Genomic DNA, 12,626 nt, shown 5'->3' with positions numbered 1-12,626 from the left:
CCAAGTTCCTTGCAGCCCCTCTCTGCTTAATTCCTAAAGAGGCTGTCCCTCTATTAGAGATTTCTTTAGCTGTAATTGTCTGTGGTCTGAGCCTTACTCAAGAAACTGTTCCACAGAGAGGATGGAGGAAGGACAGTGCTACCTCAGATAGTGTCTACAGTAGTTGCTAGGTTTTAAAACTTCATTTTTGATTATTATTTGCCTTTAGAAGAGTACGTTTAAGTGCTCTTGATAAAGCACTCGATAACATAAGTAAGGAATAAACTCACAAGGAAAGACTTGCTCTGCTTGATCATAGATTTCAAAGATGTTAAGTACAGTTTGTGGAAATACGTCCATTTTGTGTCAAGTGTGATGACTTCTCTCTTGCCATGCTTATTTTTTTATTCTGTTGATGCATGTTCCTATCTACTTATAAAACTGGTGAAAAAATGTGTCTCAGATGGTAAGAATCAAACTTTGAATGTCATTCTATCCTACTTCTCCAGTACTTTGACATGTCAAAAATTCATAAACCTCTTCCTCTTTTCTCATCCCCAAGTATAGCAAATAATGCAGTTTTTCATGTTAAATCAAGTGTTGTACTTCTATCTTTGATATCAGTGTGTTTACCAAACTGAAAGCTTGACATTCCTTGAAATGAGTTTATAGCTATATGCTTACTTTGAAGGTATTCTATAAGACTTCCATATTTCATCAGCTCCGTAACAATATAAATTGGGTCCTCCAAAGTGCAAACAGCATAAAGTTGTATAAGCTTTGGATGTCTCAAGTTCTTCATTATTTGTGCTTCCCTCAGAAAGTCCTTTGGATCCATTGAACCTGAAACAACAACATATAACAATACATAAGCTGAGGTTATAGGGACTTTACTACCAGTCTGTCAATCTTACAGGAATAACCACGATTGTTTTCTCTCTCTCAAAGTACATTAGCATCTCAAGTCTTCACAGTTCCCAGAGAAAACAGACAGCACAACAATTAATGAGTGAAATATGCTGTTGCACAGGGACAGAGAACATACTTGTTCTGGTCCCCAGGAGTAGAAGAGCTAAGATTAACCTCCCACAGGCCTCTCCCAGGCAGAAAAAAGGTGAGGGTAGAATGTTAAATGATACAATTTATACAAACAATTATGTTACATCTTGTAAACAAAATGCTCAGAAACTGAGGTAATAATAATGAACATAGAATTTCCAACAGAAAAAAAAAAAAGTACTGCAGTAAGAAACTGCTGCACTATTCTTATCAGCTACAGCAAGTAAACAATGAGAGCATTGAAAATACTTTAGTATATAGGGAACAGATCCATGCAATTTATATACATAAATGCAAATAGCTACTTATAATGTTTACCAATATAGAAACACATCAATAAATATATATAATTTCTTTGTGAATACTATTTCTATACTCCCTTTTAATACCTAGTTATCTTAATTGCTAATGATCTCAACATTTTAAGTACTACATAAGGTCATACTACCTCTAGTTCTATTCATATATGCAGTGGATCAATTTATAAACTAAGCCAAATAAACAGTGTAGAAATGGCACAGGGAATGGACGTAAGTGGCAAAGCTAGGCTTAGATTTCATACTTCCTGAGTGGGGGATTGATTAGGAAAAGATATGCACAAATGAAGAAAAAACGTTTTGTTTAGGGATTATCCAATAGTGATTAGATATTCTCAGACGTTTGGGGAAGACAATAAATAACACCTTCTTCATCATACTTGTAAAAACAAATATGAAATTATCCAGCCACTCAAATGTTTTTTTCTTACTAAATCGAAATATACTCATTAAGAAGAGACTACAGGGAAGAGTCAAAATCAAAACAAACAAAATAAACAGCAATACAAGCTTAGTCTGTTCTGTGTCATGTTTAAAAACAGGATTTTTTTCTTGGTGTAAGCAGACTGAGTCATTTAACAAACCAGCCATGCAAGAGTAAGAATCTTTATTTCATTTTCTTGAACATTAACATTAGGTAACTGACAAGGTTCATTTGGGAGCTTAGCTCTGCATCAAACATGGATGTTTAAATGGAGTGAAATGCTGTGAGGAAGCTAAATGGCTCAGCAATAAAACTCCACCAGAAAATCTGTTCTACAGAATGAACTGGTAAATCAGCCTGGGTCACTTCACCCAGTACCTACCTTGAATGCTGCCACCTGAGCAGTTCTTCAACCAATTTCCCAAAACATAACAGCTATGTGTGGTTTCACATCCTTGCATCAGTGCAATGGAAATGACTGAAATATGCTGCTGACTGATGTTGTGAAAAGAAGAAAAAGCCACTTGACACTGCAACCTGAGAGAGCAAAGACTGTTGCAAGGGATAAGTGCTTCTCTTCCCTGGTGTTCTCATACTTTACTAGACAATTTCACAGGCTCCAATTTGACAATATTTTACAGGATGTCATTAGAAGGGGGTGGTGAAAGGCAATGGATTTCCATGTCATCAATAAGTGGATGGCAGCCAATAATACATCTCCTTAACTGGTACAGGTTATACCCATTTCTATTTGTCACTATCAGAGGAAAATGGGAAACTGGATGAACAGTAGATTACTGATGGATGTTCTCTATAAAGAAGAGATGATGAGAGTATGATGGAAAAAAAATAAATATCTGTAATGCTACCCTATGTCTTTTTTTTTTTTTTATTTAGAGCAGCATAGTCAATATTTGAACCTACCACAGATCCTAGATCTCCAGTCAATAAAAAGTAACAAATGGCAAGAAAAAGAAATTCCAACCAAGTAGAGCTGTGACCAGATTAGTAAATTCTTCATTTTTCTTAGCTAATATCTTTAACATATGTTAATGAATTGTTTGAGTGCTACCTACAAAAAGGGAGAGGAAACTAAGCCTGTCATAATAGCAACAAGAACACTACATTTCTTGGAGGCTGTTGAAGTAAATGAAATGTGTAAAATATAAAAGCCAAATGGAGTTTCATTTATTTATTTATTTATTTTAACTTGGTCATTGAATTACATGTTTCTAAAGAAGTAACCATTTTCACCTGTAATTGGCAAACAGAATGTGAGCAGCAAAGTACAGTAGGCAGAAAACACTTCATCAGAAAAGCAGGTAGTTTATGTGTCTTATAATACGCCAATTTGAGACTAGGTTGATCGCTACTTGAAGAAAATATGCATTAGATAAGTATTTTTTTGAATGATTTACAAATTGGTAAACACCAAAGTCCTTAAGAACCAAATGTTAGCTTGTGTTTATTTGATATACTTTCTGATGTGTTTCTTTGTCAGCAATTTCTAATTCAAGCCTACTTAAAGCAGATATATCTGTACCAATTACTTGTTCTAGAGTTGAGGTAGCTTTGCATTATGTGATTGACATTGATAAATTGAAAATGAGTTAGAAAGAAAGGTCGGTTATTTCTATCTAGTTTCCACTGGCCTAAATGTAAGTGGTCCTTAAATACTTGATATTAATTATATATTTGATTAAATATTTGATAAGCCCTTCTGGACAGACTTTGCAACTTCTGATAAACCTTCAAAAATGACTTCAAAGTAACCTTGTACTTCAATGAACTTGTGTAGAGATTACACTGAGCATTATTATGATCTTCTGAATAAGTTTGTGTATAACAAATACAAGTTCTTATTAACAAATGAGACTGAGTGTAAGCTTTTCAACAACATGAGGAGACAGGTATCCAGCAACCCTCAGTCAGTGTTCTGACCATACACAAGTGAACTTATAAGGTAATGTAAGGATATGTACTGAAGTAAATAGAGAAAACAATATCTTTGTTTAGGAAAACAGAAAATTTCCTGTGTGAATTTTTTTTTTTTTTCATTGTATAAGCATTAAATATTTTACATACTAAAGAAGTGAGATTATTACTAAAGCTTCTCATATGACTACCAACCCAAAGACTATTTTGGGAATGCTTCCTAAACAAACTGCTTGGGAAGTTTCCATGAAAAGAGAGATACTTGGGAGATGGTTTAGAATATGATAATGACAAATGCATCTGTCAACTTGAGCAGGCATAAGGAACTTTCTCAGATATGATTAACTGGTGATGATAGATGTCTGCTTTATGTACTGACAGTTGAAGAAGCAAGCTAAGCCCAGGAAATAAGTTCTAGAGAATCCATCATGCTCAGCATAGGACAAAGTGCAAATCCCTGCTGCAACATTTTCCACTTAAGTAGAAAAAAGCAATGCCTTTGCAAGAAAATGAAAACAAAAATATGAAGTGACGTGCTCCGGAGTCTACAGCAAGACAGTGTTGTGCAGAGCAAAGAACAGGAAAAGTAATTGATGCCTTTTAGACCATTTTCTTATCTCTGATCTCTACACATCTTTGACTGTGGGTCAGCAATTCAGACATCTGAGATGATGTTCTTTAAAGACATACTTTTTTTCTCTTTGATTTTTTTCATTCATAAATCCACCTTTTTTTTTTTTTTTTCTTTTTTTCCTTCTGAAATGTCACAGATACAGCCAAAGCAGAATAGACCAAGCACCAGACAACTATCTGAGTGTTGGCATCACATTACTACTGCTCTTTCTTACAGCCACAGTATTAAAGATCTATAATTCTGTTCCTTCTAGATTAGAAGCCATAAATTTTAGTCATTGCAGACTACAAAAATTAATGTTTCAAACTTACTCCCAGCTGAACTGTGTATGTTCAGAGTGCTGCTGAAACACTTGAGCAGTTTGCATCTGGAAGCATGAAGGAGGATGCCATTGGCTTACAAAATGTATTTCTTCACTCACTGTGGAAAAGTAGTTCTCCATAGTGCAGTGGACATAGAAAACAAACAAACAAACAAAAAACTACGCTGCTGATTTCTTTATTTTTTTTAGCTGAAGTTTGATATAATTGGATCCTCAGCTATGCACCTGCAAAATTTGCAGCTTATACTGCCTTTCTTTTTAGGTTTAATGTTAAGAGTGCAGATATCTGAAGGTATACTCATGGAATTCTCCTCTGAAGGAGTTTCACTTTCCATGAACCAGCAATATATCCATACTGCAAAAAAGACCAAAGTTTTCCAAGGCTGCACTAGGGATACTGTCACCAAGGAAGGTGATTGTACCCCTCTGCTCAGCCCTGGTGAGACCCTACCTGCAGTGTGCTGTCTGTTTCTGGGTTCTGCAGTATAGGAGACATAGACATACTGGAGAAAGTCCAGTGAAGACCCATGAAAATAGTTAGGGAACTGGAGCATCTCTCTAATGAGGAAGGGCTGGGAGATCTGGGACTGTTTAGCCTGGAGAAGACTAGGAGGGAATCTTACCAATGTATGCAAATATTTTAAGGCCAGTTGTCAAGAGAATGGTGCCAGACTCTTTCCAGTGGTGCCCAGAAACACAGTACAATGTGCGTAAACTGAAATACAAAGAGTTCCATCTGGATATAAGAAAAATCTTCTTCACTTTGATGCTGACAGAGCAATAGAACACGTTGCCAACAGTGGCTATGGAGTCTCCTTCTCCAGAGATCTTCAAAACCTGTCTTGATGCTTTCCTGTGAAGAGTGGTCTTGCTTGAGTAAGAATGACCTCCAGAAGCAAATTCTCAATGTCTCTGAGTCTCACTCAGTGTCTCTGGGTAAATGCTAATTTGTGACATGTACTTGAAAGTACATCACAGGCATTCTGAGAGAGCACCAAGAAGAAAAGGAATTGAGAAGGAAATGACAAAGGAAAATGGGAACTCTTCAGCTTCTCTCCACCACACACCTGGAGATACACTCTAAACAATTTCCTTAGCAGAAATCTCTTAAAAAAATAAGAGAAAAACTTCCTGCTCCACCAACAGTTATTTATTTTATCAGAACCAGGTCCTAGTTTGGAAATGATAGAGACCACTATATGGAAAACTGTGCAGAAGATCAAAGAAAGAGGAGCATTGTCTATTATAGACAATATAGAGCATAGAAATGACTGCTGCTACATCCTGGCTTGTAGGCTACCTTACTGGTGTCTCATCTTTCTATGCCATTCTCCACCGGGTGTTTAGTGAAGTAGTGCTAAGGGTGTAACTAATACTGCCAAAACCAAGGAGGGAATCAATGACTACTGCTTATGGAATTTTACAAAATGTTTGCATTAGTTTCTTTTGCAGCATCAGGAAGATATAAGACTAATGCATCCTTTCAGCTATCCAAACCTCCCACTAGGTAGGACTTGTGTCTGCCCTAGTTCAATGTAAGCCATTGTGAAATCAATGAGTCAGCTACTGTTGGCCTTAATAGGCACAGTAGAGTTAAAAGAAAAAAAAAAAAAAAAAAAAAAAAAAAAAAAAAAAAAAAAAGGAGATGGAAAAGATATTGATTAATCAAGTCATTTCACCCAGCTAAACTACCATAACACAAATAGTATCACTACATAAGGAGCTTCTTCATCTGTACTGTACTAGACTGTGAGTAAGCAAGTTGGTGAATAATGTTTCTTCTGATGTAAAATCTTAATTTTTAGCTAACAAATCTATTATTTTTATTATCTTATAATCTTTGGTGAGTTCAAATTTTTCTAGAAATAATGTGTTCTCTGTATCCCAGTAAAACATGGAATGGGAAGTGAATAGAATTTTAAAAAAATCTCCAAAGTTCAGTTTGGCTTTAAACACATTAAACTCTGCTTCAGTTATAAAGCTTGATTTCTCTAATTCTTTTCTTTTTCTTCATGTTGAGTGTTAATAGCAGTCCTTCAACTTAATAATATAAAATGGCAAAAAGAAAAAAATAGAAAAGAAGTAATCAAATTGCAGCTGTAACTTGGTATAAGTGTCCCAATCAAGTTTCATGCATTTTTGGGTAGTCTTGTCAGTTCTGATTGAGTCCATTTTTAAAACAGGAGTTTCACAGAGAACTGAAAATATGCACTATTCCCATTATACAGAATGAGAAGATGATGAAATAGAGTTTTGAAATGAGTTATTAAGAGATGAAATGATTAGTTTAGCTTTGCATTTTGCATATGCAATACCAGATAAATGTCAGCTGCACATTCTTCATAGCGAAAACAAGTAGAAATGTATGAACTGCAATTAGTGCAAAATCTTATTATTTTGTTTGATGAGAAACAAATCTTTTCCTAGAATGCTAATTGCCTCATATTTTCTGGAAGATGGAAGAAAATCTGTAGAAGAAAACTTAAGATTAACCTTGTTCTTCATTCCAGTTTAGTTAATTTCCTTCCTTAAATATTATTTACAAGATTTCATGCTTTAGAAAGAACTGTTCAGTCTTTTGCAAGAAAATAAACTTGTCCATATGTTTCATTAAATCTTTACAAGAAAGTAACATGAAGAAATTAGTTTGGAGAAGAAAAGCAAAAATTATACTGGACTGTCAAATGGATGGCTAGCATGTAAGAAATGTGATGCAATTCCCTGCCTCTACACAGCTGGACTTGTTCTCAATTTTGGCAAAGAAAAAAAAAAAGTTAACTCATAGAAAAAGCCCAGTGAAGATGGTCTTAAAAACATGGGACACATAAAATACCTGAGCTACTTGAAGAATACTGCTTGTAGATTCAAGGAGAAAAGGTCTGGGTACAGACTTCTTGTTACAGATGGATCCCTGCCACAAAATGGCTTAGCACTGGAAATGTCTTAAAACAGTGAAATGGACAGAAATTTCAAAACAACTTACGTGTTTACTAGATCATTATGGAGATGTGTCAGCTCTCTGAAAATGTATGCTGCTTTTTACGCTAATCATAGAATCATAGAATCACAAGGTCCTGTAAGACCACCTAGTCCAACAGTCCTCCCTTTACCATGCCTATAGAAAAACCCCTAAACCATATCTCCTAGCTCCCTAGGAGATAACTATAACTAACTATAGGAGGACTTTAATCTGAACATTTTTCCTGCTTCAAAAGAAAATAAATAATAAACAGAATAAATAAACAGAAAATAAAATATTCTTACATGCTTTCAATTTGCAAGTTCAAAATTAATCAACATTATTATAAAATAAGATAGTCCTAAAATGTACTTTAGATTCTTCCCTTTTCAGGAAATCATTTTACTCAAGTAGAGCTCAAGAATATCTAGTTGTTCTGTTGAACCAAAGGTCCCAATTTATTTTACTTCCTGAAACTGAATCATTAATGCTTAACATGAGCTTTCTTTGTTTATGACAACAAATTTTAATGTTATCTTTTACAAAATGTAAATGCCACTCATGCTACCTTTCTTCTCTATGGGATTTTTGCCATCTGCTGGCAGTTGTTTGTTGCATAGATTACTTTAAGGTGACGAAACATAATGAAGAAAAAATGTTAAAAGCTGTCTTAATCGAAAGATTATATAATTTTCAAATATTGTATATTAATGTTGTTTGTCAAAACATGATAAAATGCATTTAATCATTATTAATATTGAAGTACTTCTTAAATATGATGAGCTTAACACAGGGCATATTTCATATCATAAAGGAAGCCTTATAATATAGCACCTAGTTACTAGGAAAAATTGTAGGGACAACAAACCAGAATTAAATGGATTACTTCATCTACAGATTATACTTGGTCACTCAGTTCTATTCCAGTAATATAGTAGCATACCAACAAAGGTAAATAGTCTGGCCGGGTCACTTTTTTGAGTACTAGAAGAATTTTTGTGTAATATAAAAATTCTTCTAGCTCACACAGAAGCAGAAAACTATATTGTCATTCTAATGCATTGAATCATAAAATGTCTTGGGTTGGAAGGAACCCCAAGGACCATCAAGTTCCAAACCCCTGCCACATGGAGGGCTGCCAACCTCCAGATTTGGTACTAGACCAGCTTGCCCAAGGCCCCATGCAACAGGGTCTTGGACACCTCCAGTGATGGAGCATCCACAACTTCTCTGGGCAGCCTGTTCCAGAACCTCGCTGCTCTGTCTGTAAAGAACTTAAACCTGACATCCAAATATCAAACACGACCTGGACACTGAGATTTATTTGCCTAAATACAATGATTTTAAAACAGCTACACATAGGGATAGGATCTATTTTTAGTAGCACTGGAAAAACAATAAAGCAAATTTGGCAACAATACACATTATTAACATTTAAGAGCAATTCACATACCTGGTTTTAATGTTTTGATTGCCACTGGGGTGGTATTATTCCACAGTCCTTCCCATACCTCACCAAACTGACCAGATCCTAACTTTTTCAAGAATTTCAGAGATTTTCTGTCAATCTCCCACTGATCAACAGTTTTATATGACAAATCAAAAGTAGAAGGAATTTGTACCTGGTAAAAGAAATTAAATTAAATAATACATTTAGATCCCCTTTTGTATCTCTTTTTCTTTTTTTACAATGTTAAGTTGAAACAGACATGAGTGTTTCCTGACAGCACATATGAAGTAACTTGAGGACATAAAATAAATTTGGTGGTTTTATCCAGAAATAAGGAATATTCTAAAGAAAATATCCTGAAAGTAAAAATTAGAAATCATCCCCTAGAAAGCTTTTTGAACAATCATGTCTTGCTTGCCTGAACCTTGTGGTCTTGCCTCCATAATTACTTACAGGAATCTGAAGTTATGAATCTGAAGATTTTATCGCTTATCACCATATACATTTATTAAAAAGTGGTATTAAGAAATCATGATTTGGAACCTTTTCTCCTATAACCTGTTCAAAATCAACACTTCAGCTTCAAGAATGAATGTGTATTACTATCTAAACATTTTGAAAATAAGCAGATCATCACCATTCCAATTACATATGCAGATACGGGGCTAGCATTTTCTAAATGATGCTGCAGACTTAGCTTACAAAAATATTTGCACACATATTTACTCTTACCTTCAGACATGGCTTTCCAAGCACCACACAGAGGCCATCACTGTTCTTACTGTAATAGTCAACAAACTCATTCAGAGTTTTGAATGTTTTCAGTCTACTTAAGAAAAAGCCTTCTCCATCCAGTCTTCTGATCCTGTAGTGCTTCACTGATTCACCATCAAACACTAAGAAGATTTAAATATATTAAGTTTCCAGGTATTAAAGCAGCAGTACAAAATAGTTTATGAACAAATCAGCAAAAGGGGCATTAAAAAGGGGCATTAAAAGTTCCTAGAGGTTGCAGTGAGGAAATTAAAACATATTTTAATTTCAAAGATGGCAATGGTACAAATTCTTTTACAAACCACAGCTCACTATTTAGATAGCTTAGCATATCCAGTCTGCCAGTCGTTAACTATTCATATTTGGAGATTCTTGTTATCACCCTATGGTGTGACACAAACATATTTAAGGACATAACTATTGAGGTGGTTTTTGTTTTCCATCTTTTAGAACACCAAATCTTCCAAGAGAATCTAATTCAAAGTAATCATTTGATCAACTTTTAATATTTCATTTATCAGTATTAGGATTCCAAATAGCCTCTTTTGGATCACCAGGCATTTTTAGAGCAAAACAAACACACAAAATGTGCCATGTGATTTTCTACACATCACTCATATTTTTCACAGGTTTTATTAAGTTTTGTGTGTGCTTGGAATATGTAAAAATAAGACCGGTAATACACTGTTTTAAGTAGCTGATAACTTACCACTAAAATGTGATTTGTTCTCACCTACACTTCCATAAACAAAAAGGTCTTTATCTCATTTGGGTGCACCTCCTGATGCTCAAAGTGTTCTTTCCTGGGATTATCACACCAGGCTTTGATAATACTAAAGGGAGGGGTAGGTTTCTGTGGGGTGGGACTAGTGAGAGGGAGGATCAACAGTAGACCAGAGATGGAGAAAAATGCACTCAGCTCGAGCCTTGGTTAGAATAGCTGGTTTAACTCCTATCAGTGCCATAGCTGTTAGCTCTAATATTAACAGTGCTCTAAAATGAACCTAGATGGTAATGAGAAACTCTGACTATGTAATGCATAATTTAACAGGAAAGATATTTAAGCACTAGAATATATTTTTTGCATCTCAAACAGAAGAGATGTGCATCAGTAGAAGGTTTCCTGATGTGGGGAGTTTCAGGTGGAAAAATGCTCAGCACTCAAGGAATTAACAAGGGGCAATGACATTAAGTGAGAAACAAGTATTTGAAAGTGTGAATGGGGTTTTCTTCTCTTAGAGCTTGTGATGGGACACAGGATGCCCAATTAGAGCAGAGGTTACAAGACTAAGAAGCAAGACAAAATGGAAAATATCATCTACTTACTTTGTGGGATGGCAAAGAGGAGAAACATTGGAACAGGACTAAAAGTGAAACAGCACATTTTGGAAAAAGACAGAAAAAGGTAAGAAAAGGCAAGAAAAAGATGATAAAAGAATCAGAGGCTTATTATTCCCTCCCATTCATGAAACAACATGGTACCTTTCTATGAGAGCTCTAAAGGGGAGCAGGGCTTTTCATTTGCCATGCTAGTCCTCATCACCCAACACTACTCCTTTTCCATAGGCTGGGTGGCTATTTCCAAACCCATTGGTAGAGAAGATTATCATTATTGTCCACTTCTCAGAGCCCTCAAACAAGAAAAAACTGAAAAGTAAAGAAAAGGCCTTCTGCTGTTTACCTCTATATATGAACATTTAATTTTTAATCACATTAGTAATAGTAAAAGTGTGCACAGCTACATATTGCACATAAAAACAGATGGTTTATATTAATGGTTGCTTTTAATTAACGATTATAATATAAAGTATATTTCTCTCACCATTCCGTTGATTAAATAATAATAATAATAATATCCTCCTTCAATAATTACTGTCATATATAATTTTCCTACTGTACTCTGCAGTTGTCAGGCCCAGCCACCAGAGGGCATTTAGGAGCTGTTAGGGAATTTTACATCTGCCACAGGTTACATTTTTAGAGAGATTAATTGCCAGCTCACACTTCTGCATAAGGGCCAAAAAATAGAACATTTGTAAGTACAGATAACTCCTTCAGAATCTTCAGATTCTGAATCTTCAGGCCTTTTTTAAAAATTTATTTAACATGTGTTATTAGTATTTGCTCAACTATAAAATATATGTACATTTTTGTAATGTAAGACTTGAAAATCATGCTAAAGGAAATTCAATAACAACAGACTGAAAATGCATTGAATTTTTCAAAATTTAAAGTAAAATTAAACTGGCCAAATGAATTGCTATTTGTGATTCACTGAACAAAAAGCCAGAAGAATGACTGTGTTAATCCCATCTCAGTAATATAAAGTAATAGAATGTAGTTTGTCTATCTGTTTTATTCATCAGAAGTATTATATTTGTTACTTTTAAAGCATCTAATCTTAATGTAAAAGTCAGTTCAAAACGTGCTCTACTTTTTTAAAGGATACTTGTCTGAAACTGTATGGCACCCATATAGAGGTCAGACCACACCAGTGCAAACTTCTGACTTTTTGTTTTCTAAGTCTGTGAGTAATGGTTACTGGACAGGAATCAGCTTATATTGGATTCTGTAGATACCAAATGCTTTATCATGGTTAGTGATATTTTGCTGCTATTCAGATTATTCCTCAAGGTCACGTCAAATTATGACTCGCCAAAGTCTTCTCTTCTTATCACATTGAAATAAAACAGTGTTTGCCAACCAGTAGGTCTAACCTTTTTACCTCAACCAAGGAGTGGGATCTGAACAAGGAAATAATAAGAAACAGTAG

The 12,626-nt window shown here is 34.9% G+C and overlaps 1 protein-coding gene across 1 annotated transcript in view; it reads right to left on the bottom strand.

The window, feature by feature from the left end:
* FRK (fyn related Src family tyrosine kinase) overlaps nucleotides 1–12,626 on the bottom strand; it is a 43,071-nt gene that overhangs the window by 8,589 nt on the left and 21,856 nt on the right. The window contains exons 3-5 of the mRNA XM_015858635.2: nucleotides 9,812–9,975; nucleotides 9,083–9,251; nucleotides 664–822 (exon numbers count right to left, since the gene is read on the bottom strand). Coding sequence (XP_015714121.1) covers nucleotides 664–822; nucleotides 9,083–9,251; nucleotides 9,812–9,975 — 492 coding nt within the window. The remainder of the gene's footprint in view (nucleotides 1–663; nucleotides 823–9,082; nucleotides 9,252–9,811; nucleotides 9,976–12,626) is intronic.

This window comes from Coturnix japonica, chromosome 3 (genome assembly GCF_001577835.2).
Source record: "Coturnix japonica isolate 7356 chromosome 3, Coturnix japonica 2.1, whole genome shotgun sequence".
In the NCBI taxonomy this organism is placed as follows: domain Eukaryota; kingdom Metazoa; phylum Chordata; class Aves; order Galliformes; family Phasianidae; genus Coturnix; species Coturnix japonica.
Note: the sequence above shows the minus strand (reverse complement) of the source record. Positions and strands in the feature narration are given on the sequence as shown.